General features: G+C 42.2%; 1 protein-coding gene across 1 annotated transcript in view; it reads left to right on the plus strand.

The window, feature by feature from the left end:
- The window catches only part of DCC (DCC netrin 1 receptor), a gene marked incomplete in the record, with an annotated part of 974,185 nt that overhangs the window by 329,618 nt on the left and 621,276 nt on the right, over positions 1-23,291 (plus strand). Inside the window, 1 exon segment of the mRNA XM_034774393.1 lies at positions 20,768-21,088. Coding sequence (XP_034630284.1) covers positions 20,768-21,088 — 321 coding nt within the window.

Genomic DNA, 23,291 nt, shown 5'->3' on the forward strand with positions numbered 1-23,291 from the left:
ATTATTTAGCCAAAGTGAAACAGCTTCAGCAGGAGAGATTGATGGGGTTCTCCACCTCAGGATATCCCAGAGCCCAGTAATTAGGGCACTTGCCTGAGAGATGTCAGTGCCCAGTTCAAATCCCTTCTCCCCCTCTGGCTGAGGAGGGACTTGAACTCAGAGGTCTCTCACATCCCAAGCGAGTACCTAGCCACTGTGTTAAAACTTATGAGGCACGTCCTCCTCCTCTTTAAAACTTTTAATTCAGTCCAATTAGCTTACATTTTGAAATGAAAAGTCATTTTGACCTGGAAAACCAGACAGTTTTTGTTTTGAAAATGTCAAAACATTTACTTTTAACAATTTCAAAACTTTTTCCCTGACATTTTTTGAGTTGAAAAAGTTGTTGATTCTGACCCTAGTTTTGGTCGTGTGTGTGTGTGTGTGTGTGTGTGTGTGAGTGTGAGAGAGAGAGAGAGAGAGGGTCAGGAAGGGTTTCCCCATGAAAGACATGAATAACTCCCACTGAAATTCATGAGAGTTACACAGATCCTATGGGGAAAGAATCAGCCCCTTAGTTTTGGTGCAAAGAATATAGTATATATACTTAGAACAGGCAGCAGGTTTAAAACAAATAAAAGGAAGTTCTTCTTCACACAGCGCACAGTCAACTTGTGGAACTCCTTACCTGAGGAGGTTGTGAAGGCTAGGACTATAACAGCGTTTAAAAGAGAACTGGATAAATTCATGGCGGTTAAGTCCATTAATGGCTATTAGCCAGGATGGGTAAGGAATGGTGTCCCTAGACTCTGTTTGTCAGAGGGTGGAGATGGATGGCAGGAGGGAGATCACTTGATCATTACCTGTTAGGTTCACTCCCTCTGGGGCACCTGGCATTGGCCACTGTTGGTAGACAGGATACTGGGCTAGATGGACCTTTGGTCTGACCCAGTATGGCCATTCTTATGTTCTAACAAAAAGGTGGTTTCTGATCCAAAGAGTTTTAAAATCTGGTTCTACAGCTCAATGGGGTCTTGCTCCATCCCTGATCTCTTAGGTGCTACAGTAATTCACATAATAAAGGTGCTGTTATGTTTCAGGGTAGCAAATAATCTATTTCTGTAATATCACCTAATCGTGAAGATGCTAATATTGCTAATATTGTGGTTTACCCCAATTTGTGTATTGCAGGTTTTCCTTATATATTTCTAATTGTAGAAATGTAGGACTGGAAGGGACCTTGATAGGTATCTAGTCCACTCCCTTACACTGAGGCAGGACTAAGTTACCTAGAACATCCCTGACGGGTGTTTGTCTACACTATTCTTATAAACCTCCAATGACAGTGATTCCACAACCTGCCCCAGTAATTTGTTCCACTGCTTAACTACACTTACAGCTAGGAAGTTTTTCCTGATGCCTAACCTAAATCTCCCTTGCTGCAATTTAAAGCCGTTATTTCTTGTCCTGTCCTCAGTTCTAAGGAGAACAATTTATCACCCTCCACTTTATAATAACCCTTTTACCTACTTGCACACTGTTATCATGTCCCCTCTCAGTTTCCTCTTCTCTGGATAAAACAAACCCAGTTTTTTTCAATCTTTCCTCATTGGTCATGTTTTCTAGACCTTTAATCATTTTTGTTGCTCTCTTTTGGACTTTCTGCAATTTGGCCATATCTTTCCCAAAGCATAGTGCCCAGAATTGGACACAGTACTCCAGTTGAGTTCTTATCAGTGTGCAGTAGAGCAGAAGAATTACTTCTCATGTCTTGCTTACAACACTCCTGCTGATACATCCCAGAATGATGTTTGCTTTTTTTGCAACAGTATTACATTGACTCATATTTAGTTTGTGATCCACTATAACCTCCAGATCCTTTTCTGCAGTACTCCTTCCTAGGCAGTCATTTCCCATTTTGTGCTTCTGCAACTGATTATTCCTTCATAAGTGGAGTACTTTGCATTTGTCCTTATTTGATATAATCCTATTTATTTCAGACCATTTCTCCAGTTTGTCAACATCATTTTGAATTCTAATCCTGCCCTTCAAAGTGCTCTCAACCCCTCCCAGCTTGGTAGTGTACTCTCTATGCCTTTATCCAAATCATTTATGGAAATAGTGAATAGAACTGGACCCAGGACATATCCTTGTGGCACCCCAATCAATATGCCCTTCCATTTAATTGTGAACCACTGACAACTACTGAGTATACTTTTCAAAGCAGTTGTGTAATTCACTTTATAGTAGGTTCGTCTAGGCTATATTTCCCTAGGCTATAATAATTTTTTAAAATTGAAATTGTGGGATTAATTGAGTTAAAAGGAAAGCGAGACATGGAAGCAGTGATTGATTATGAAACCAAATCTTTCCCTTTTGGAAGGGCCGATGCACTGAGGAGCATGAAGGTAATGGCTTGCTGATATTCACTTGGTTATCCCCCAATCCAGCAGTCTCTTTTGCTGTTGGATGTCTTACAATTTGGATTATGTTCAGGTTATGCTCTTTTTTAAAAAAAGAAAACTTCTTTGAGGTTTTTTCAAAAGCTGTAACAATTCATTACAATGTGAAAATGCATTGTGTCAAGAGGGAAAGGCTCTGCATCTGCAGAGAATACACCATTTATTTCCTTAGCACTCCCATTCATTATTGTAGCAGCGCAGTTTGTTTTGTTAATGAAGACCATTTTGCTATTCTCCCAGAAGCCGTTTACTAAAAATGGGAGCACTTTAATTTCAGGGATGTCCCTCTCCATTTATAAATTTAGAGCGGATAAAGTGGGAGAATGGAGACAATGTACACGCAGACACAAAGAGGGAACAGCTATTTTTATTTGTAATTCTACTGTCCGAGGTAAATCCAGTTCTACTTTGTAGTGGGCTGGGTATGTATATGAAGCCGTAAAATAGGTGGGCGCTAACTTCCATGGATGCTTCTAGTGTGCCAGCGATGAGTGGGACTTTGTCATGGGTGGGCAGGAGAGCCAGGGGATTCTGTATGACCTGGATCCTCTCCGCTGCAAGGGGAAGATGGACGCCATTATTCTTCCCTGTCCAAATTATTGGACTCAATGCAGAAAATTCTGTGGCTTGTGTTATGCAGACGGTCAGACTAGATAATCATAATGGTCCCTTCTGACCTGAATCATTTCCAGTTGAACTCATCAAGGTTTATTTTGGAGGCACTTCACAAGCTATTGCTAGTGGCTGAAGCAGGTGGTATGCTGGGAAGTAGGTAAACCCTATGCTGTTGGGGATGTGCCAGCTCATCCCTTGTCATCCCCCAACGCAAACACAGCCCTAGAATCTAACATAAACAGAATACCATTTGTCTGTGTATCATTAAGATAATTGATATTTATTAGCCTCTTTGTAATTTTCTGCTTTTTGTTTTCCAATGGTGCATATAAATCACACCCACAACAGCCGCTGTGGATGTGTTTGTGTCTATTATGTTGTCCTGATAAGACTGGCCAGTTTCACCTTCCTGATGCAAGTTATTGAGATTGATTGAAGCGCTGTGCTTGTCCTATCCGGAATACTATGTAATTAATGTTTCATTATGCTAATGTATGCAAATTTACGAGTGTGCATTTGATTGGGAGGGGAGAGAACAAAAAGGATTAAAGAGTTCACTCTAAAGTACAAATTAATTTATTGCATTACTAAATAGCCTTAGAGGAAGGAGGGAACACATTTAGAGAATGAACAAAAATGGAAACAAGAAAAAATACTGCCTAAATATATTGTCTCTCTGAGAAGTGGTTTCACTGTGGAAGTTCAGTGTTCTGGTGTTATGCTGTAGTATTGCATAAGAGCTATGGTGTTTCTATATTAAATTGGATTTGGTTCTTACTACACAGATCTTCTCATTGGTGGAGATGATTTCTACAACAATTCTGTCTCTTTGTCTGTACACGTGTGCACCCCAACATTCCATGCTCCGAGTCCCCCTTCAATGCTATTCTCAGCTCCAAGTTCTCCCTCGGGCTCTCCTTTTTCAACCCATTCATATGTTCTCTTGACCCTGTACCCTCCTGACACCTCTCACTCTTACCCATCCTTCCATCCAGCTTCCTCATTTGGCACCTTTCCCTCTGTTTTCAAGCAAGATACCGGGTCTCTAATCCTAAAAATCCCTAGCTTTCCCTCACCCCTTTCACCAGCAATGCCTCTGTCTGTTCCCATTGCCTCTTCTCTCTCTCTCTTGCAATCTGACTTTTGTCTTTTCCCTTTCGTTGAGACCACTCTCACTGAGTTCACCAATGATCTGTTTCTGGCCAGGAATGAGGACCTCTTTTCTATCCTCATCCTTTTTGATCCATCTGTTCCCTTTGACACATTCACATTAATTCTCCTCCTTGAATCGTTTTCCTCCTTGGCCTTGATTCTGTCCTGCATTAGCTTTCTTCCTACTTTTTGAATACTCTTTCAACATTTCCCTCAGTGGCTCCCCGCTCCCTGTTCTATTCAACACTGGTGTCCCTTTTTGCTCTGCCCTTGTCCCCCCTCCTCCTCTCCTTGTACAATCTATCTCTGGGTGACTTCATCTTTTCTCTTTGCTTCAATTACCACCTCCTACAATGATGAAACCCTAAATATCTCTGTCATCCTCCTCCCCCGCAGCTCTGTTTAGTCCCACCTCTATGACTACCTCGCAGATATCTCTTCTGGATGCCCTACTGCCTGCCCAAAATGAACACAGTGAAAACAGGCCTGACCCCTCCTTGGGTTCTGCTGGCACAACATGTGCAAATGACGACATGGCACCGGGTAATGGAAAGTTTGCCTTGAGTGGGGGCTGCAATAGAGTTAGCTCCCCAAACCCTTACTTTGCCCTGGAGCCAGCCAATGTAGTTAAGGAATGGGCGGGATTGACCCAGGAGACCAAATTTACATCTCCATGGTCCCAAGGAGGAATCTGCATTTAACAGGGGAACAAATTCTTGCATGGCATTGTGGGCTTTCTCTTTGCCTTCCCATTCCATGTGTAAACCAGACAATTAGAGATGTGCAGACAGAGGAATATAATGATACAATACAGTAGGGCTCATTTACAAATTCCAGAAAATGCTTCAATCTAAGTTCTACTGAAAGTTCTGGGGGGAAAATTTTATCTAAACCAGTTCTATATCCCTCCCAACATCCACAACAGTTTCAAATAATAGAGAAATTCTCAAATTACAGTCTATGAACTCATTTTTGTGGTTCCACAGGATGATCTGTTCTGAGAGCAAGAGGTGAGGGGCACCTGGGTTGGATAGGGAAGTGACCTGTAGGAGGTAGCTTTCTTTTTCATACTGTTTTACCAAATGAAAGAGTTCAGTGGCAGCATTCCTGAAGGCCAAAGAAAGGGGAAGGATAGGAGGCTTTCCCATTGCCTTTTGCATGAGAGGTGCAACTCTGCTGCCCCTTACTTTAACCTCAAGCTTTGCCATTCCTAGGGCAAAAGTGAAGACCCTTTGGAGGAAGACAGAAGGCTGCTTGTTCTCCCAACAGACAAAGATCAGATCAAGACCCCAGGGGCTGAGCATCAGATGCAGCTATCCGAGGGGGAGGAGCAGGAGCAGTAAGACCCAGATGTAAAGGTCATTGAAGTCGGTGGGAATCTTCACTGGGATTTGAATTAAGCCCTAGTAGCAAGAATGGGGGAGCTACAATGATTCTCAGATATCAGTTTATAGGTGCCTTAGAAATACTCCAGGCAGATTAGATAGATGGAGGTGAGGGGGAAGTTACAGTAGACTGTTGTGGCGAGGGCTTCCATCTGTTCCAAACTCCCATCTCTTGCCTCATTGCGGAGAACCCTCCTTCAGCATTTGGCCAGAAATCACTGCACCACCTTTATCAGCAAACACTCAAAGTGCCCTCTAACATTGATCCCTTAGTCCCTGCTCACTGCACCTCTTTCCCTTTGCACTCAGACTGGCTCTCACCTGCAGTGCAGTGCAGGCTTATTATAGAGGCCATGTGCTCAGGATGCTCCTTGGGCTCACACTCTGCCTGCTGTGTCCCTGCAGCAGAAGAACCATTTGCAAGGTCTCTTCTCAAATGGCATGCCCATCCTCCAACCAACCAAAAGCTAGCAGCAGGAATTAGGGACGGGATTTCCTACCAGCTGTCTAGCAAGCAAGGGTTCTCTGAAGGCAGAGGGCTGGACTTTTCATACATCAATGATATGTTTTTTTTCCCCATAGAATATCAGGGTTGGAAGGGACCTCAGGAGGTCATCTAGTCCAACCCCCTGCTCAAAGCAGGACCAATTCCCAACTAAATCATCCCAGCGAGGGCTTTGTCAAGCCTGGCCTTAAAAACTGCTAAGGAAGGAGATTCCACCACCTCCCTAGGTAACCCATTCCAGTGTTCCACCACCCTCCTAGTGAAAAAGTTTGACCTAATATCCAACCTAAACCTCCCCCACTGCAACTTGAGATCATTACTCCTTGTTTTGTCACGTGGTACCACTGAGAACAGTCTAGATCCATCCTCTTTGGAACCCTCTTTCAAGCAGTTGAAAGCAGCTATCAAATCCCCCCTCATTCTTCTCTTCTGCAGACTAAACAATCCCAGTTCCCTCAGCCTCTCCTCATAAGTCATGTGTTCCAGCCCTCTAATCATTTTTGTTGCCCTCCACTGGATTCTTTCCAATTTTTCCGTATCCTCCAAAACTGGACACAGTACTCCAGATGAGGCTTCACCAATGCCGAATAGAGGGGAATGATCACTTCCCTTGATCTTAGGGTGACCAGATAGCAAGTATAAAAAATCGGGATGGGGGTGGAGGGTAATAGGTGCCTATATAAGAAAAAAGCCCCCAAAATCGGGACTGTCCCTATAAAATCGGGACATCTGGTCATCCTAATTGATCTGCTGGCAATGCCTCTACTTATACAGCCCCAAATGCCATTAGTCTTCTTGGCAACAAGGGCACACTGTTGACTCATATCCAGCTTCTCGTCCACTGTAACCCCTAGGTCCTTTTCTGCAGAACTGCTGCCTGGCCATTCGGTCCCTAGTCTGTAACAGTGCATGGGATTCTTCCACCCTAAGTGCAGGACTCTGCACTTGTCCTTGTTGAACCTCATCAGATTTCTTTTGGCCCAATCTTCTAATTTGTCTAGGTCCCTCTGTATCCTATCCCTACCCTCCAGCTTATCTATCTCTCCTCCCAGTTTAGTATCATCTGCAAATTTGCTGAGGGTGCAGTCCACACCATCCTCCAGATTATTAATGAAGATGTTGAACAAAACTGGCCACAGGACTGATCCTTGGGGCTCTTCACTTGATACCGGCTGCCAACTAGACATGGAGCCATTGATCACTACCCGTTGAGCCCGATGATCTAGCCAGCTTTCTATTCACCTTATAGTCCATTCATCCAGCCCATACTTCCTTAACTTGCCGGTAAGAATACTGTGGGAGACAGTATCAAAAGCTTTGCTAAAGTCAAGGAATAACATGTTCACTGCTTTCCCCTCATCCACAGCGCCAGTTATCTCATCATAGAAGGCAATTAGGTTAGTCAGGCATGACTTGCCCTTGGCGAATCCATGCTGACTGTTCCTGATCACTTTCCTCTAAGTGCATCAGAATTGATTCCTTGAGGACCTGCTCCATGATTTTTCCAGGGACTGAGGTGAGGCTGACTGGCCTGTAGTTCCCTGGATCCTCCTCCTTCCCTTTTTTAAAGATGGACACTACATTAGCCTTTTTCCAGTCATCTGGGACCTCCCCCAATCGCTATGAGTTTTAGAAGATAATGGCCAATGGCTCTGCAATCACATCCGTATTGCAGCACTAGGAGCTTGAGGGAAGTAGAAACACATGCAGGCCATGAACTTGGGGGTGGGGAGTGGGGTGGGGCGGGGTACTGGGGTATTCAAATAAATGTACTGTATCATATTACATTGAAAATACAAAACTACAATTACAAATTGGCTGTACTAGAATTTTATCTTGATGTTCTACGTAAAGTAGAAGAGTGAATGGCTCATGGTGTCATCACATGCCTCAGTGGAGTCAGTGGAGACAATCCTATTGTTTACCTGACTCCAAAAGGAAGTTACCAAGAAACCATAGTAGCAGAAACTTCAACAACATACAAAATATCCATTGCAAAATAAGATAATATCATAAACATTCAGGCTTTTGTACATTGAGGATGTCTTCATAAAGCCAGCAACAAGCTCCACTGTGTGGCTCTATCAGGAAAGAACAGGCAGACTGATACAGAAAAATGACTTTGTTTCGGTTTGGTTTCTCTGTGTATCGTTTACAACAAAGGACACCCAACTGTACACAATTTAAAGCTATATTTCTGGCCTTGGTTTCTTTCTGTTGACATGTTCATACCACTTGAGTATTGATCTGATGGTTTATGTTGTTGTCAATAAAAATATAGCCTTACATTGTAGAGTTGGGTGTAGTTTATTGTCTTAAGAGTCTTTTAAATGGGTAATAATTCATTAAAGCTTTGAACTGTGCTGCTTTCTTACCTGGAGGCACCAGGACATACAGGAAGTGTGCATGTAAGCATGTGGTAGAAATAAGCAGATTAATATTTGTTGTGTTTCTAAATTTTTCAGCTATTTTAGGAAAAGTACATGGTATAATAGCTGAGTAGATTGCGGTGTGAAGACCGGGACATGGGGGTGGGTAGTCTTGGTTGCTGTAAGCCATGACTTCCTGGTGACCTTGCTGCAGTGGGAACCTCAGATTCCGACGCAGCTAGAATTCTTCCAGGGATTTTGGAGTGATAATTCTGCCACCTTTTGAAAAAGTGCCAGCCGTGCTGAGTGCTCCTCTGGCCAATGTGGGAGGATAACGGGGCTAGGTCCTGCACTCGTCCTGCTAATTTGAGGGTAGCTTGTCCCACAGGTATTGTTAGGCTGAATCTGTCCTTGTGCCTTGCCCTGATAGGAGGATAAGAGGGGAAAAACTCAATCTGATCCTGCAATGCAGGAGTGAGCAGTTCTGCTGTAAATCCCAAGCAACCGAACATGCCAGAGTCTAGCCCAGTCAGAGGCAATTAAACCAATCTCCTTGTCTCTGCATCCTGCTCCCAGGCTGCTCTCTCCAGCCCGCTTGATCCCCGTGGATCCTTTTCTGGTTCAGTAAGTATCACAGACTGGCTGGATGCCTGGTGAACTGGGTCCTAGTACCTCCCACAACACACTGTGGACAAATCCTGGTGGCTCATCCTCTCCCACCCATCCTCTGAAAATAGAATCGTTAGATTATTTCATAGTTAGCAAACAAGCAATTCATCTCTCCCATCCCCCCAAATTCCCCCTTCATCCCCCTTTCTTCTCTTATACTACAGGCCAGGTTTCCCCTTTCTGAGCCATTTACATGTTGTTATACCTCCCAAATGTTTCAGACATTGGTGCTTCCCCTCTTTGCAGATTCTCCTCATTCACATTTACCACCAGTGACATCACACTATTCTAGAGGTTTCAAGCCATGGTCAGTACATTTTTGGATGCAGCAAACTGGATGGGATTGACCACACAGCAGTGCTCCTTAAAAGGAAGACACTCAGCTTGTTTTTTTTTTAATTACTAACTAAAAAGAGAGAGAAAGAAAAGAGAGCAGTTTCTGACAGAGAACGCCTTAAATAGCATGTCCTGAGCTTTTTTTAAAAAATGCTTTAAAACATTTTGATAAGGGATTTTCTGCTTTCCTGTTGGTGGAGAAAATGAGATGGCTATACAGGAGAACAATGAAAGAGACTGCATGCTGAGTGCTGTCAAATAGAGTAAGCACAGTGGGGAAAAATCTTTCTCCTACCTTCTTTCTGCGACATAGATGGTACCTGTAATTATAGTAGGTCCAACATTTTCAGACAGAAATGGTGTTTTATTTTTTCATGTTGATGGTGTCTCTTTAATTGGAAGTGTAGCTTTTAAATGCCTTAAAGCACGGCTGTTCACCAGGCCTGAGTATTTTGCCTATACTGCTAACTCCCTTTAACCTTGAGAAGCAAACTAAATTAGCACATCTAGACCCTTGAAAAGGAGAAGACCAAAAATGTTGCGGTACTTTTACAAGACCTAAAGCAGGATTTTTTCTCACAGAACTTTTATGTGCAAATTAGCATGCATGGTACATAGGTGGAATAAGGAAACTGGTATATTCGAACTTCACATAGATACCTGCAATTGCTTGGGGCTTGGATTAGCTAGCTATTGTGCACAGCATTAAATATGATCATAAAAACAACAACAACAACATCCTTTTGGCTCATGCCATAAAAAGTCTGACAACAACCTGAGAATAGGTGATAACACAAAATCGCACCAACAAATCACATTGAGCAGCCGCCTGTGGATGAGTTGAAATAAGAACTGGCCTGAACTTAACTGCATCTAAGACTAACTCAAAATTTATTAAATTTCAAAATAGTTGGTAGGGTAACTTTTATGCTGAAGTTGTAGGGCTGGGCCCGAAGTTGTGGTAGCTCCTTTGCTGGTCTCTGGGGAACCACTCTATCTGGAAATCACTCACCTCCTGTGTATAAAGTATTTTGGGGTCCCGTTCACAGCTGGAACCCTACACTGCACAAAATTTTAATGCAGAGACCCCAGAGTCCCAGCAGAGAGCAAGATACAATTGCTGGACTCCACAGATGGGTCAAGAAAGGCAGGGCCGGCTCCAGCTTTTCCTGCCGTCCCAAGCGGCAAAAAAAAAAAGAAAAAGCTGATCGGTGGCACTTCGGCAGCAGCTCAATAGCACCTCTCCATTCTTCGGCGGCAGCTCAAAGAGGAAGAGAGGGACTGAGGGACCTGCTGCCGAATTCCCGCCGAAAACCCGGAGTTGCCGCCCTGATACCGGACGGAGTGCCACACCTTTGTATTGGCTGCCCCAAGCACCTGCTTCCTTCACTGGTGCCTGGAGTTGGCCCTGAAGAAAGGCAGAGGGCCAGCGGATGAGAGGGCTGGGAGCCTATAGGGAATAGGAAATCAGCCACAGACAGAATCTTACAAGACAGTCATTGTTTGTGAGGAGACTGAGATTCTGTAGCTGCTAGTAGTGATTGCAGGACATAGTGTTCCTTTAATGAGAGAGTTTCTTTTAAGTAGAGAGTACTTTATTCTTGATCTGACTTTGAGCTTTCTGCAGAAGATAGAAAGAAGTGGCTGATTTTTAAAAAAATTAATGGAGATATCCTGTCTCCTAGAACTGGAAGGGACCTTGAAAGGTCAGCAAGTCCAGCCCCCTGCCTTCACTAGCAGGACCAAGTACTGATTTTGCCCCAGATCCCTAAGTGGCCCCCTCAAGGATTGAACTCACAACCTGGGTTTAGCAGGCCAATGCTCAAACCACTGAGCTATTCCTCCCTCCCCCTTAAAACAACTGTCTATAAGAGAAGAGCTGACTTTTGTACTCCTACAATGAGCAAAACATTAAAAACAAATTTAAGACAGGATTATGCAGTGTGTGATCCAGTTATAGGACTGTCGTTTTTTTTAATTCAGTGTCCATAAAAAGCCTAAAAAAAAATATCCAGCAGTGAAGGAACTAGCAGCAAGTTCTTCTCTGCAATTACTCTGGCTCTGAACGTTTTACCTCTTTGTCTAGATTTTGCAACAAACCTGTCAAATTATTACAGAATTAATCCTTGATGTTTTCCTTCTGAATCCCAAAAAAGATGAACACTTAATTTCTCGTGAACTAGATTAAGCAGCCCTACAAAATTGGTCAAGTCTGTGGCATGACCTCGACAGTGTGTAATCTAATATTTTTTTAATGAAAAGATAAGACAGCCTGTCTCTGTTAGGGGTGAGAGGAGTTGTTCTGCTTCTGATACTTTTTGAAATGGCAACACTCTTTGTGATTGAATTTATATCTTCCTAACTTGGCTACGTATAAGCAGGGTCAGGATGGGGCAGTTCTAAGATGGAAGAAACCTAAGAAAAATGTAGGCCCTGGATGAAGTGATGAGGCACCTTCTGAGTCAGTGCGGAAGCAATGCCCCCTTATGGTGCCAGGGGATCATGTGCTGTTACAATTAATGTCTTTTGGATGAAATATAACACCAACATCCTAACTAGTGGTGGGTCACTAAAGGTCCAGGGGCATTTTTTTTATCAAAGTAGTTCACACTAGTGTGTTGGTCACAGTAGATTTCAGCTCTTTGCTACTCAGAATTTCCAAGTGGCAAATTCTGTCCTGATGTGTCATGTGGTGTTTCTGTAGACTGCTAAAGCGTGGCCATATTTTGTCATAAGAGCAGCTGAGCGTCAGTGCTGACTTTCAGATTTGTTCTTCTGAATTTGTACATTGTTGACTTTGCAGTTCCCTTTGAAGAGCAAGGTGTCATACAATATTTAATAGGCAAGCAGTCCTTGGATTCTGTTAACCAGATTGGCTTAATATTAGTCAAGTGACAAGAATTAGATTTGCGCTATTGCTCTTTGAAGTAGATAGTAGTGCATATTAGGGGAAACAGTCTACACCTGATATCATCGATGGCATCAACTCAAATAGTCTCAAACAGGCTGGCCAGTGTGGCATCTCTGTCTTCCGCAAGAGCAGCTAGCCAGTTTTCCGAGTGACTCCTGCTGGGATGCAAAGGCTGCTGCCTCCAACCTTTCCCACTAGGTATAGGTTCTTGTACCACCTTCGTCAGTATAGTATCTGGGCACCTTCCATGATGTGACTAACATCAGTTGTATGAGGCCTATTCTTCTCTCATTCCCTCCCCAGGGGAGAATTGTGTCTGTAGTGGGGTGTTTTAGTTTGGTAGGGTTTTTCTTTTAGTTTACATACATGCTGCTATGTATTTATTAGTGAAATCAAGGTAAAAAAAGTGCTGCTTTCACAGGGAACTGTGGCTTGTGAAATTTGTGATGGTTCTTGGTTCCTGTGGGAGTTCACTCCACAGTCTTGGACTGGCACTACAGAGCTCTGCTTCCTGCATGGATAAACTGTCTTCTCATGGTAGGATCAGGCAGAGCAGGGATTGAACCTGGGTATGTTTTGTTAAAACCAATATGTTCCTATGAGAAATTTTGGTTTAAACAAATTGTCATTTTCCAATTAAACAAAATTTCATCAAAAAATTCCCGACCAGCTCTAAGGTCAACTAAATACATAAATGAAAAATCTGAATTATGAACCTCAAAACTAAATGTTTAAACTGAAAACCTACTCTTTATATGTGCTCAGTAACCACCAGGATTCTTGGGAGTTAGTGACACAATTTTCCTAATAAAAATTAGTGCAGTATCAGTCCAAAACACTACAATAGAACTATTTTAAAATGTAATGAGTTGATGCATCACTATAGAGTACTGCAGAATTGTACGTAATGCCTGAAGAGTTGTTCTATGTACCGTACTCCTTTGAATCAGATTGTAAATTCTTTGGGGGTAGCAGATTTGTCTTTCTACATGTAATATTAACGCACATGTTCGGCCAGATATTCAAAAGTGCGTGGGGCTAGAATTTAAAGTGCTCGGCACTAACAATCAGCGCTACATGAGTTATAATAAAATTATTAAAAGGAACGACCTCATTTTAATCTATTTCAGTTTTAGTTGATTTGGAGCAAATAAAAAATAGAAAATTGTGACAAGTTTTGCTGTATTGTATGCTACCTGAAATTGTAAGTAAGTGTTTACTAGTCTGAGCACTAAGCTAATTTAACGCAGGATCTGTAGACGAAGTCAAAATGGCCTCTGAGAAAAATACTCAGGGCTTCCATAAATACATTTTATTATAGTAGATTTAGTTCAGCTAGTATACTATGCTACCACATTTCAGATAGATGGAGGTACCCTTACATTTGCAGATTTCAAATAATTTGTGCGCAAAACGTTTTATTTCTTAAGATGTGTTTGAAAATATAAAAAAAGCCCCCAGGGTGGCCTGGTCAAATATTGTTGCAACTGTGAAATCTCTTCTGTCTCTGCAATGGAAGTAGCTGATGCAGAACATTCAGAAAGAGCGGATTACGTTTCACAATGCCAGACCAGGAAGTCGAAGGATTCAGAGATGGGGTCTGATTTAAGAGCACATCAACGTTTATTTTTTAAATGTTAATTTCATATGTGGCTTGGAGAATGATAACTCTGAAGTCACTCTGATGTTACCTGTCAGGCAGAAAGCTAATGGGTTTCCAAACCTGTATCACATAGCAGGCCATCATACAGGTTAATGGTTTGGTTGCTGAAGCAGCAAGGGGCCAAGGACTGGGTTTTTCAGCCTTTAGTTGTTCCTTTATTTGTCTAGATGACTCTTGGGCTGTTGGCTGGAGTGTTCTCTCCTTTACCTCAGAGATTCAGATCTTGACAGAAGCAGTGCCATAGTTTTTTGTTTATGACAAGGCGTGTGCTCAGAATAGCTGAAATGGGCCTTTTTGAGGGGGCTGGAGCTATTTAATCTTTACAACACTTCTGTTCAAGTTCAGGTTTGTAATTGAGCCACGGATCTAATAAATCTGTATTCATAGTCTCTCTGTGAATGTTCTAATAAGAAAAAAGGAAAAGAAAAATATGGTTTGGATTGATCAATTTCAGTCTGTGTTGTAGAACTCAATCCCCTGGAAGTCTCAGCCTCTTAGTACTGAAACTGAGACGGTAGATGTGTGTGCACATGTTAATGGTGGAACAGGCATTTGCTATGTTATAACACTTAAAATAATTAGAAAAGCACATGCATCTACTGCTCTGATTGTAGATGTCTTTGAGGGGCATAGAACCTGAAACAACTTGCTGGGGAAAAGTCACAAGGGTGGTAAACTGTTGTGACAGAAGTGCAGCATCTTTCCAGGCCTGGACTCAATCGTGCAAATTTTACTCATGTTGGTTAGCATTTACCTATGCAGACAGTCCCATAGAAGTAATTAAAGCTCTCTGCAAGTAACCTCAGTCTGTATTCACCAAACTTTCGTAAGCATAGGGTTTCCAAACACACTGATGAACATCAAACCCAAGACTCAGTTTCATTGGGTTTGATGTTGAATGCTTGGGAGTATTAATACTCAAACTTTTTTTTTTTAGTGTTTAGCTTTTTGCAAATCTGAGGGATTGCAAGGGAAATATCATTAAAGATGGGGGGGGGGGGAATTAAGGAGGTGATCAAAGGTGCCAGATAAAGACAGTGGGTTCCTCTCACCCCAAAGCACTGAACCTGTAGAAGAGACATTTTGTATTGCAGTATACTTTAAAAGAGCTCCCACATTTCCTCTACAGATACCTTCTTAGCTTACCCCTGCTCCCCACCCCTTAATTTGAGCTATTGACATACATTTTAGTAGTCTAGAGGTTTAAAAATAGTTGGAAAATATCAGTCTGGTTCTTAGAAATAAAATGAACCCATTGTCCATCTCTGATGGAAAAACAACCCCAATGCTAGGGGTGAAGAGCTTAATGGCTTGTTGTAAATTCTGCTGTATTTAGGTGCAGAACAATTGCATTGTTAACTCACCTTGGATTTCATGAGATATTTAAGGTAAAGCACAGCTGGGAAGAGTCTGCTCAATGACTAGGACAAATACTAAAGAAGTTTTACAGCATTTTCACGTCTTCCAATAGCACAAGATTAAAAACCTCTGCTGGCTGTAGCTGGAGAGATAAGCATCCGGGACAGTGCTTTGCCAGGCAAGGATTTGACTTCAGATCTAGTTCCCAACAGCCCACTCTTCCTTCCATTGATGCCAGCAGGCGTTTTGCCATTGGCTTCAATAGATGTCCTTGTGCTGGGCATTAGGAACATTTCAGAGGTGGCATTTCAGCTTTTGGCAGAATAAGGGAAAACACCGTGGGAGTTTCCCTGCCCCTTCTTGTGCCCTTAAGTAGCTATTTCCAGTTCTGCTCACTGGAGGGAAGGTCACCATGAGTTGCAATGCTGTGAGAAAGTGGTGCAGAACAATGATTTCTAAGTGGAATTTATTTAGGCCTCAACAAAAAATCGGTTTGAAGATCATAATTTCGGAAGCTAAACTCAATTTTGGAATTTCTAAAATATATTCATAAATTCATTTTTTCTCCCTGATTTCAACTCTTGATGCACTAATTAATCACTCACTAGGGAAAAAATATTATTCTCCATCAATAAATTATATTCTCTCCCAGAGGACCTGGAGTCCAACTATACAACCACATTTGCTCCAATCCCTCAGACAGAGACAAACACCTACAAGATCTTTATCGAGCATTCTTAAAACTACAGTACCCACCTGCTGAAGTGAAGAAACAGATTGACAGAGCCCGAAGAGTACCCAGAAGTCACCTACTACAGGACAGGCCCAACAAAGAAAGTAACAGAACGCCACTAGCCATCACCTTCAGCCCCCAACTAAAACCTCTCCAGCGCATCATCAAGGATCTACAACCTATCTTGAAGGACGATCCCTCACTCTCACAGATCTTGGGAGACAGGCCTGTCCTCTCTTACAGACAGCTCCCCAACCTGAAGCAAATACTCACCAGCAATCACACACCACACAACAAAAACACTAACCCAGGAACCTATCATTGCAATAAAGGCCATTGCCAACTCTGTCCACCATATCTATTCAAGGGACACCATCGTAGGACCTAACCACATCAGCCATACCATCAAGGGTTCATTCACCTGCACATCTACCAATGTGATATATGCCATCCTGTGCCAGCAATGTCCCTCTGCCATGTACATTGACAAACTGGACAATCTCTATGCAAAAGAATAAATGGACACAAATCAGATGTCAAGAATGATAACATTCAAAAACCAGTCTGAGAACACTTCAAGCTCCCTGGTCACTCAATTACAGACCTAAAAGTCGCAATTCTTCAACAAAAAAAACTTCAAAAACAGACTCCAACGAGAAACTGCAGAACTGGAATTAATTTGCAAACTGGACACCATTAAATTAGGCTGGAATAAAGACTGGGAGTGGATGGGTCATTACACAAACTAAAAACTATTTCCCCAGGCTAATTTTTCCCCTACTGTTACTCGCACCTTTTTGTCAACTGTTGGAAATGGGCCATCCTGATTATCACTACAAAAGTTTTTTTTTCTCCTGCTGATAATAGCCCACCTTCATTGATTAGTCTCGTTAGAGTTGGTATGGCAACCCCCATTATCTTCCTACTGTATTTTCCACTGCATGCAACTGATGAAGTGGGTTTTAGCCGACAAAAGCTTATGCCCAAATAAATTTGTTAGTCTCTAAGATGCCACTCCTCAGTCTTTTTGCTGATACAGACTAACACGGCTACCATTCTGAAACCTATACAAAGTGTGTGTGAAGAAAAAGAAAACTGGATTACTGCAATCCACTGGAAATAGGGCCACACATGTTGACTGCTTGAACACTTTAACAGTGCAAAATATCGCTGCCTGGTTACTTAGAATGTGTTTAATATGTGCTTCATAAACTGCACTGCCCTCATATTGGTTTCTCAGTGCAATTTACATTGTGAGTTTACACCTTAAAACTTTCCATGATTGGGCTTCTGAGTACCAAGGTGTTCCAGTTGACAGGCTCTATAGTTGTATTTCCAGCTCTGGTCTGTCTGGAATCTCGTTCCCTATTAATCTAACAAAAACTAAATCTGTGTAATCTTTGGACATTTCATAAAAATTTTGAACAGTCTTCAGTCCCTCAGCCTTCCCGTCAGCAGGTGCATGCACTCGGGTACCTGGGGTTTACTACAGGTTAGGGAGGAAAAGGTTTGTGGAAGTCCTTTGTTAAAATAATGATGATACATGATTTGTAACGTTCCCAAAGATTGGTTGGCATTCAAGATCTAATATTTTGGTTGAGGGCTGCTTGAGCTAATTCCTAGGTATCTAGCCAGATAGAAGCCTAGTGGGATTTTCAAAAGCATCTAGGTGCTTAACTGCCATTGATTTCAATAGGGATTAGGCACTTTGGCAATTCTGAAAATCCCAGTAGGTGGCTATCTGTATCATTAGGCACCTAGATACCTTTAAAAACCTGTCTCTTAATCCCTCCTCCTTCCTGAACTTCCAAGAAATCTTTGAAAGCATATGATCATTTCTTCAACCTCTCACCACTTCAGCCTCCAGGAGCAATTCAGAGAAGGGTTTGAACTGTATTCACATTCCAAAAGCATTACAGGTTATTCAAGCTGTTAGGTACCATGTACTAAAGCAATTTAAGTCAACTATGGCTTCTGCAAAGGATATGAATAGCTGAAATTGTGACTGAACTGCAAGGGTAATTGCATGAAAAGAAAGTTAATCTTTGTTTAACTTCTGTAATTTATGAACTCCCTGAATTGAAATCTGTCATAACCCCACTGTTTCAGAAGAAGTGGATTATTTACTTCTGATAATAGTCACATAAATTCATTAACATATTGTCATAAACAGCTGGGTGTTAAAATGTGTTGTGTTTTGGTGGCATACATAAAAATGTCCAACAAGAAGCTGTGGTTTAAAAACAAAACACCAGAGGCCTATGGAAGAATAAAAAGCAATAAATGTTTTTAAGATAACAATACTTGCCTAAATTGTAAATGGGCCTGTTTGCTATTAACAGCAGTTTCATGACAAAAGTGTATCTTCCACCAGTATGCAACCTTAGGTTACTGAAACCAGTGTAGCTCCATTGACTTCAGGTGGGATTAAACCAATGTGAGCGAGATCAGGATCAGGCCTTGGATACATCTTTTCCAGTCAATTAATTTTGTTCTTCCTTTAGAACGTGGCCAGAGAGAAGGTAATGTGAAGAGGAGGATGGTAGCTGGGAAGGGGCTGGAAATATCATATGCTGGAGGCAAGCTGTTTAAGGTGATGCTGTCAACCCAGCCCTTAACAGCTAGGAGTGCTATATATAGCATATCCATGGAAGAAAGGTTGAGGACAAGGTTTGTTTAACAGAAAATATCAGCCTCCTTTCCATTCACAGACAGCAGCTTTAAAGACATGCAAGGTCCTGTAAGTTTTGACTCTCTGATATCATTTAGCAATCAATGGAAGTTATAGGGCCTGATTCTCCACAGCCTGGACCATAGTCTAGTAATTTACATTTGTGGAAAGTGCATATAAAATGTTACCAAATCAGAATCCAATTTGCATGCACTTTGCACAGGTGTAAATGACTGGAAAAGGGGCAATCCAATAGAAAATCAGAATTGGGCCCATTTCCTTTCCTTTTTATTGTGCTATTAGAGTATGTAATAAAATCCACTAGTTCTTAAGCATCTTAACAGTTTTCTAGTCTTTAGCAGTGAAGGTTTATATTCATATCATGGGCCCTCCATGGCAGTCTCTCACTCCACCTTCTTCTCCATTGCCTGCTAACTGTGTAGGGCTGCAAAGGGGCCTAGACTCTGCATTTTGCAGCCCTGTCATGCATTCTTGATGCCCTACTGTGATGTGACACATTTATGCTGTAAGAATAGTCTGTCATGGCTGCTGCTGTGACACCTGCTCAGCTGGCACCCAAGGGACTTCAGTATCTCATCCATTTCTCTCTATATTGCAGAGGAATGGAAAAGAAGTTAAGAGGAGGTGCTTTTGAGAATGATGTGGTTAGATGTTGATAGCTGTTTGGCTGTGTGTGTGTGTGTGTGTGCGCGCCGCCCCAGCCTGCACAGACAGCTGGCATTGCAGACCTCGAGCGAACCACTCAATGACCACAAGATCCATTAAGGGATGAGGGCACCCAGCCAGGTGTATTGTTGACAAAGCATGGTACTAGTGTCCCGCAGACTCTACCAGACCACTAATACACGTATGCCATAACAATGGACCAGCTCTGTGAACGGCAGGACTTTCCGTTCCTCCCTATGGCCAGACAAAGACACTCCCTCTGAGATGCATCTTTATACCCCGATACAAACAAGTTAGTACTGCCCCTTTGACATAGTCAGTTACTGCCCCCTTATGTCGCTAGTTATCACCCATCTTGTACATGTTGGTTTGATCAAAACATCTCTATTACATACTATCATCCTGACCTTATCTTTTAGGATGGGTCAGTGTGTTCCTGTTATCCTTGGGTAATGTTTGTGTACCATCCTTGATATTGGGATGTTCTGATACCACTGGATATTGGCATGTGTTTGCATGAGCACTCTGTGACGAGCACTTGTTAGGAATGTGTTTTTTCTGCAATATCAGCCCTGCTCTTGCCAAATTCTGTAAGCAGGTCCGGCCTCAAACCAGGCCTCTGATATAAGGGCTTATGTCTCAGGCTCTCTTCCTACTACAGATGTGAGTGTCATTCTGGTTCAGGGAGAAAAGCTTCATCATATACAAAGATTTGGCAGCACTTCCAAAAGGTGGCTAGACTCTGGATTTGTCTAATCTCCTCTCAAAGTTGCTCATAAATACAAAGCCACCCAATAGCCACCTATTTGCAAACTTCTCATGGTGAAATTCAGCTCTGTGCAGGGGTCCAGCACAAGCCCTATGAGCCAATTAGAGTAAATTCCACTTATACCCTCAAAATGGTACTGAAACAATGCATAGGCTTTGTACTGATCCACTGTACTAGAGAAAATTGAACACATTGGGGCTTATTTCTTGAAGTAATGAGGGGAGGGGGGCGCAGTTAGAGGTATTTTGCTTTGTTTACATATTTGTCTCCCTTTTGTAAATATTGTATTTGAATTGATGGCACCAAAAATATTCATCTTGGTTTTCCTTCAGTCAATTTGCTGAGACATGCTATTTGTAATTAAATTAATTCTCAGAATGTTCACCGGGCACCCAAAGTATCTTCTGGGCTTTTGTGTTCGTGCTCTTCAATGAGTTAATGCACCAGAACTGGCATCTATCTTCCTGTACGTGAATGAATAACCAAGCTTTTCTTATTCTAGGTTCACAAGTTAAGGGTTTTACATCATTGCGGTTCCTGACTGAGCCTTCAGATGCTGTCACCATGCGCGGAAGTAATGTGCTGCTGAATTGCACAGTGGAGTCTGATCAAGGAATTCCTGTCATCAAGTGGAAGAAAGATGCAGTCTTCTTAAACCTGGCAGTGGATGAAAGGAGACAGCAGATGGCCAATGGTTCCCTCTTGATACAAAGTATAGTCCATTCCAGGCACCATAAGCCAGATGAGGGTCTCTACCAGTGTGAGGCCTCTTTAGAAGGCATTGGGGCTATCATCAGTCGGACAGCTAAAGTCACTGTAGCAGGTAGGAATAACTCTTCTGTCCTTTGAACTGCTGGAAACATTGTCTTGTGAGAACAATTTTAAAGAAGCATTAAAATACAGGGAAATATTCTTCTGGCAGAAATGTGTGGTCTGGTTCCCGCCCCCCCCAAAATAAATAAAATAAAGCCAGACATGACATTCTGCTACAGTAATTTATTTCTGACAAGCGACTATTCTTGTTTAAATATGTCTAATCAGCTCGTTGTTGCTGTGAGATATTTGCTGCATATTTATTGTCTTCAAAACAAGAAAAAAAATCTTTGAAGTTGGAAATTAACTGCTTTCTGAGTTAATTCAGCCTTAGAAAAAATAAAATGCTGAACCTCTGTGGGATGTAAAATGTGCATAATTTGTTTTTCAGTTTAGGTCTTTTTTTTTTCCACTGACAAGAATCCATTCTAGAACTTATTGGAATTTGTAGCCTTAATTTCTGTAGCTCTTTTTTGAAATACCTGGGAGGAAGTATAATATGGTGGTGAGAACAGGATATTGGTCATCAAGAGACCTGGATTTGGTTATGGCTCTACCACTGAGTTTCTATATGATAGCCATTTAGGCCTAAATTATCACAGGTGGTCACTAATTTTGGGTGGCCTGAGCTAGTGCTCCTAGATATGATTTTCAGAAGTGCTGAGCATCCACAATGCCAACTGAAGGCACAAGGGATTGGTAGGTGCTCAGCCTTTGTAAATGCTTTATGTGTGTCAAAAATGTCATCACCTCAAGTTAGTGGGCAATTAAAAGGATAAGCAATGGCCTCTCCAGGTCTGTTTCCCCACTTGTATAATGGGAATAACTGTACTCCGCTTTACAGGATGGCGTGAGGCCTGAATCAGCTAACCATTGCAAACTGCTTTGAGATCCTTGAATGAATGGTTAAAGAATGAAGTGTTGTTATATTTAGTATCCCATGGTATCTAGCTTTCAGCCGATTTCTGTAGGATCATTGTAAACCATTATTAAAATATTTCACAGGGCAGTAGGTTTTCTTTTGATCTGGAGCAGTGTATTATTAGATCTGGCTCTGACTGAAATAATATTTTGGCTGCCTAGAATGGTCAGAACTTTGAACTGGACTTCCTGCAAGTAGATATCCAGAGCTGCACTATATTCCCCTATCTCACTTTATTTTCTATGGGAGACTTGCAGGCACAGCATCCTTGGTCTTACGTTGGTTGAAAGCAGGCAAGTCTCTAATCAGACAGACTAAATCCCCTTGGAGGAAAGAGAGTCTAGATAAGTATTTTTTACAGTTATGCTAAGAATCAGAGTTGATGGTACTTGAAGCACAGAAGAGCTGGAGAGCTCCCTTGTTAACGGAGCTATTCTTTGGGCCATGTGAAAGGAATCTTTTCTTGAAGAAGAAAAATAAATTTGTAGCCACTCTTGTTCCAAAGATAGACCTAGAAAATGCAACTTGATTGCTAGACTTGAACACAGATGAGATCCATTCCTTCAGCAGCAGATTGGGGGAGGTGGGCTAAAAATTCTTCATTGAGTAATGTCCCTATGGGTGATCCACTTCGGGTGCACCTGCGCATCTTGAGTCCTTGATCAGAGATTTCCTGTTTGCAGTGTCCGTTTGACCTGCCTATATGTCCTATACATCCTCGTGCCATGCACTGAGGCTACATCGGGCTGCCACGGTCGATTTGCCCTCAGTTCCCTCTCAGCCACCTTGGCCTAAGACAGAGCTAGCGTTCTGCCTTGAGTGTGCCTGAGCTAACTTTTTCTTTATAGTTTAGTGTTAGTTGGATTTAGATAGTTGTTACATAGTTAGTAGATAAGTAGTGTGAGGATTAACTTCGGTCTTCTCCCTCACTTCAGGGAGCCTTTCTCTCCTGGCAGCGCATGCCCAACTCTCCAGGATTCAAACATTGCCTCTCTTGTCGGAAGCCTATCCCAGTCAATGATGGCCACTCTAAGTGTGTCAGCTGCCTGGGAGAGTCATATGTCTCCAGAAGTGTAACTTTTGCCTGGCTCTTAAATCCAAAGCAAGGAAGAACTGTGAGGTCAAGCTGCTGCTGGAGTGCTCTCTTTGACCCATTTCAGAGTCAGGTCAGAAGACCTTCCCACAGACATCTGTCTCTGGGCAGATCAAGTTCCCCTTTGACCTCAGCACAGATCTCCCCTAAGAGGGGCAAAACTCTTGAGGCCTCAAAGAAGGGTCCCAAAAGAGAAGT

This window comes from Trachemys scripta, chromosome 6, assembly GCF_013100865.1.
Source record: "Trachemys scripta elegans isolate TJP31775 chromosome 6, CAS_Tse_1.0, whole genome shotgun sequence".
Lineage (NCBI taxonomy): Eukaryota > Metazoa > Chordata > Testudines > Emydidae > Trachemys > Trachemys scripta.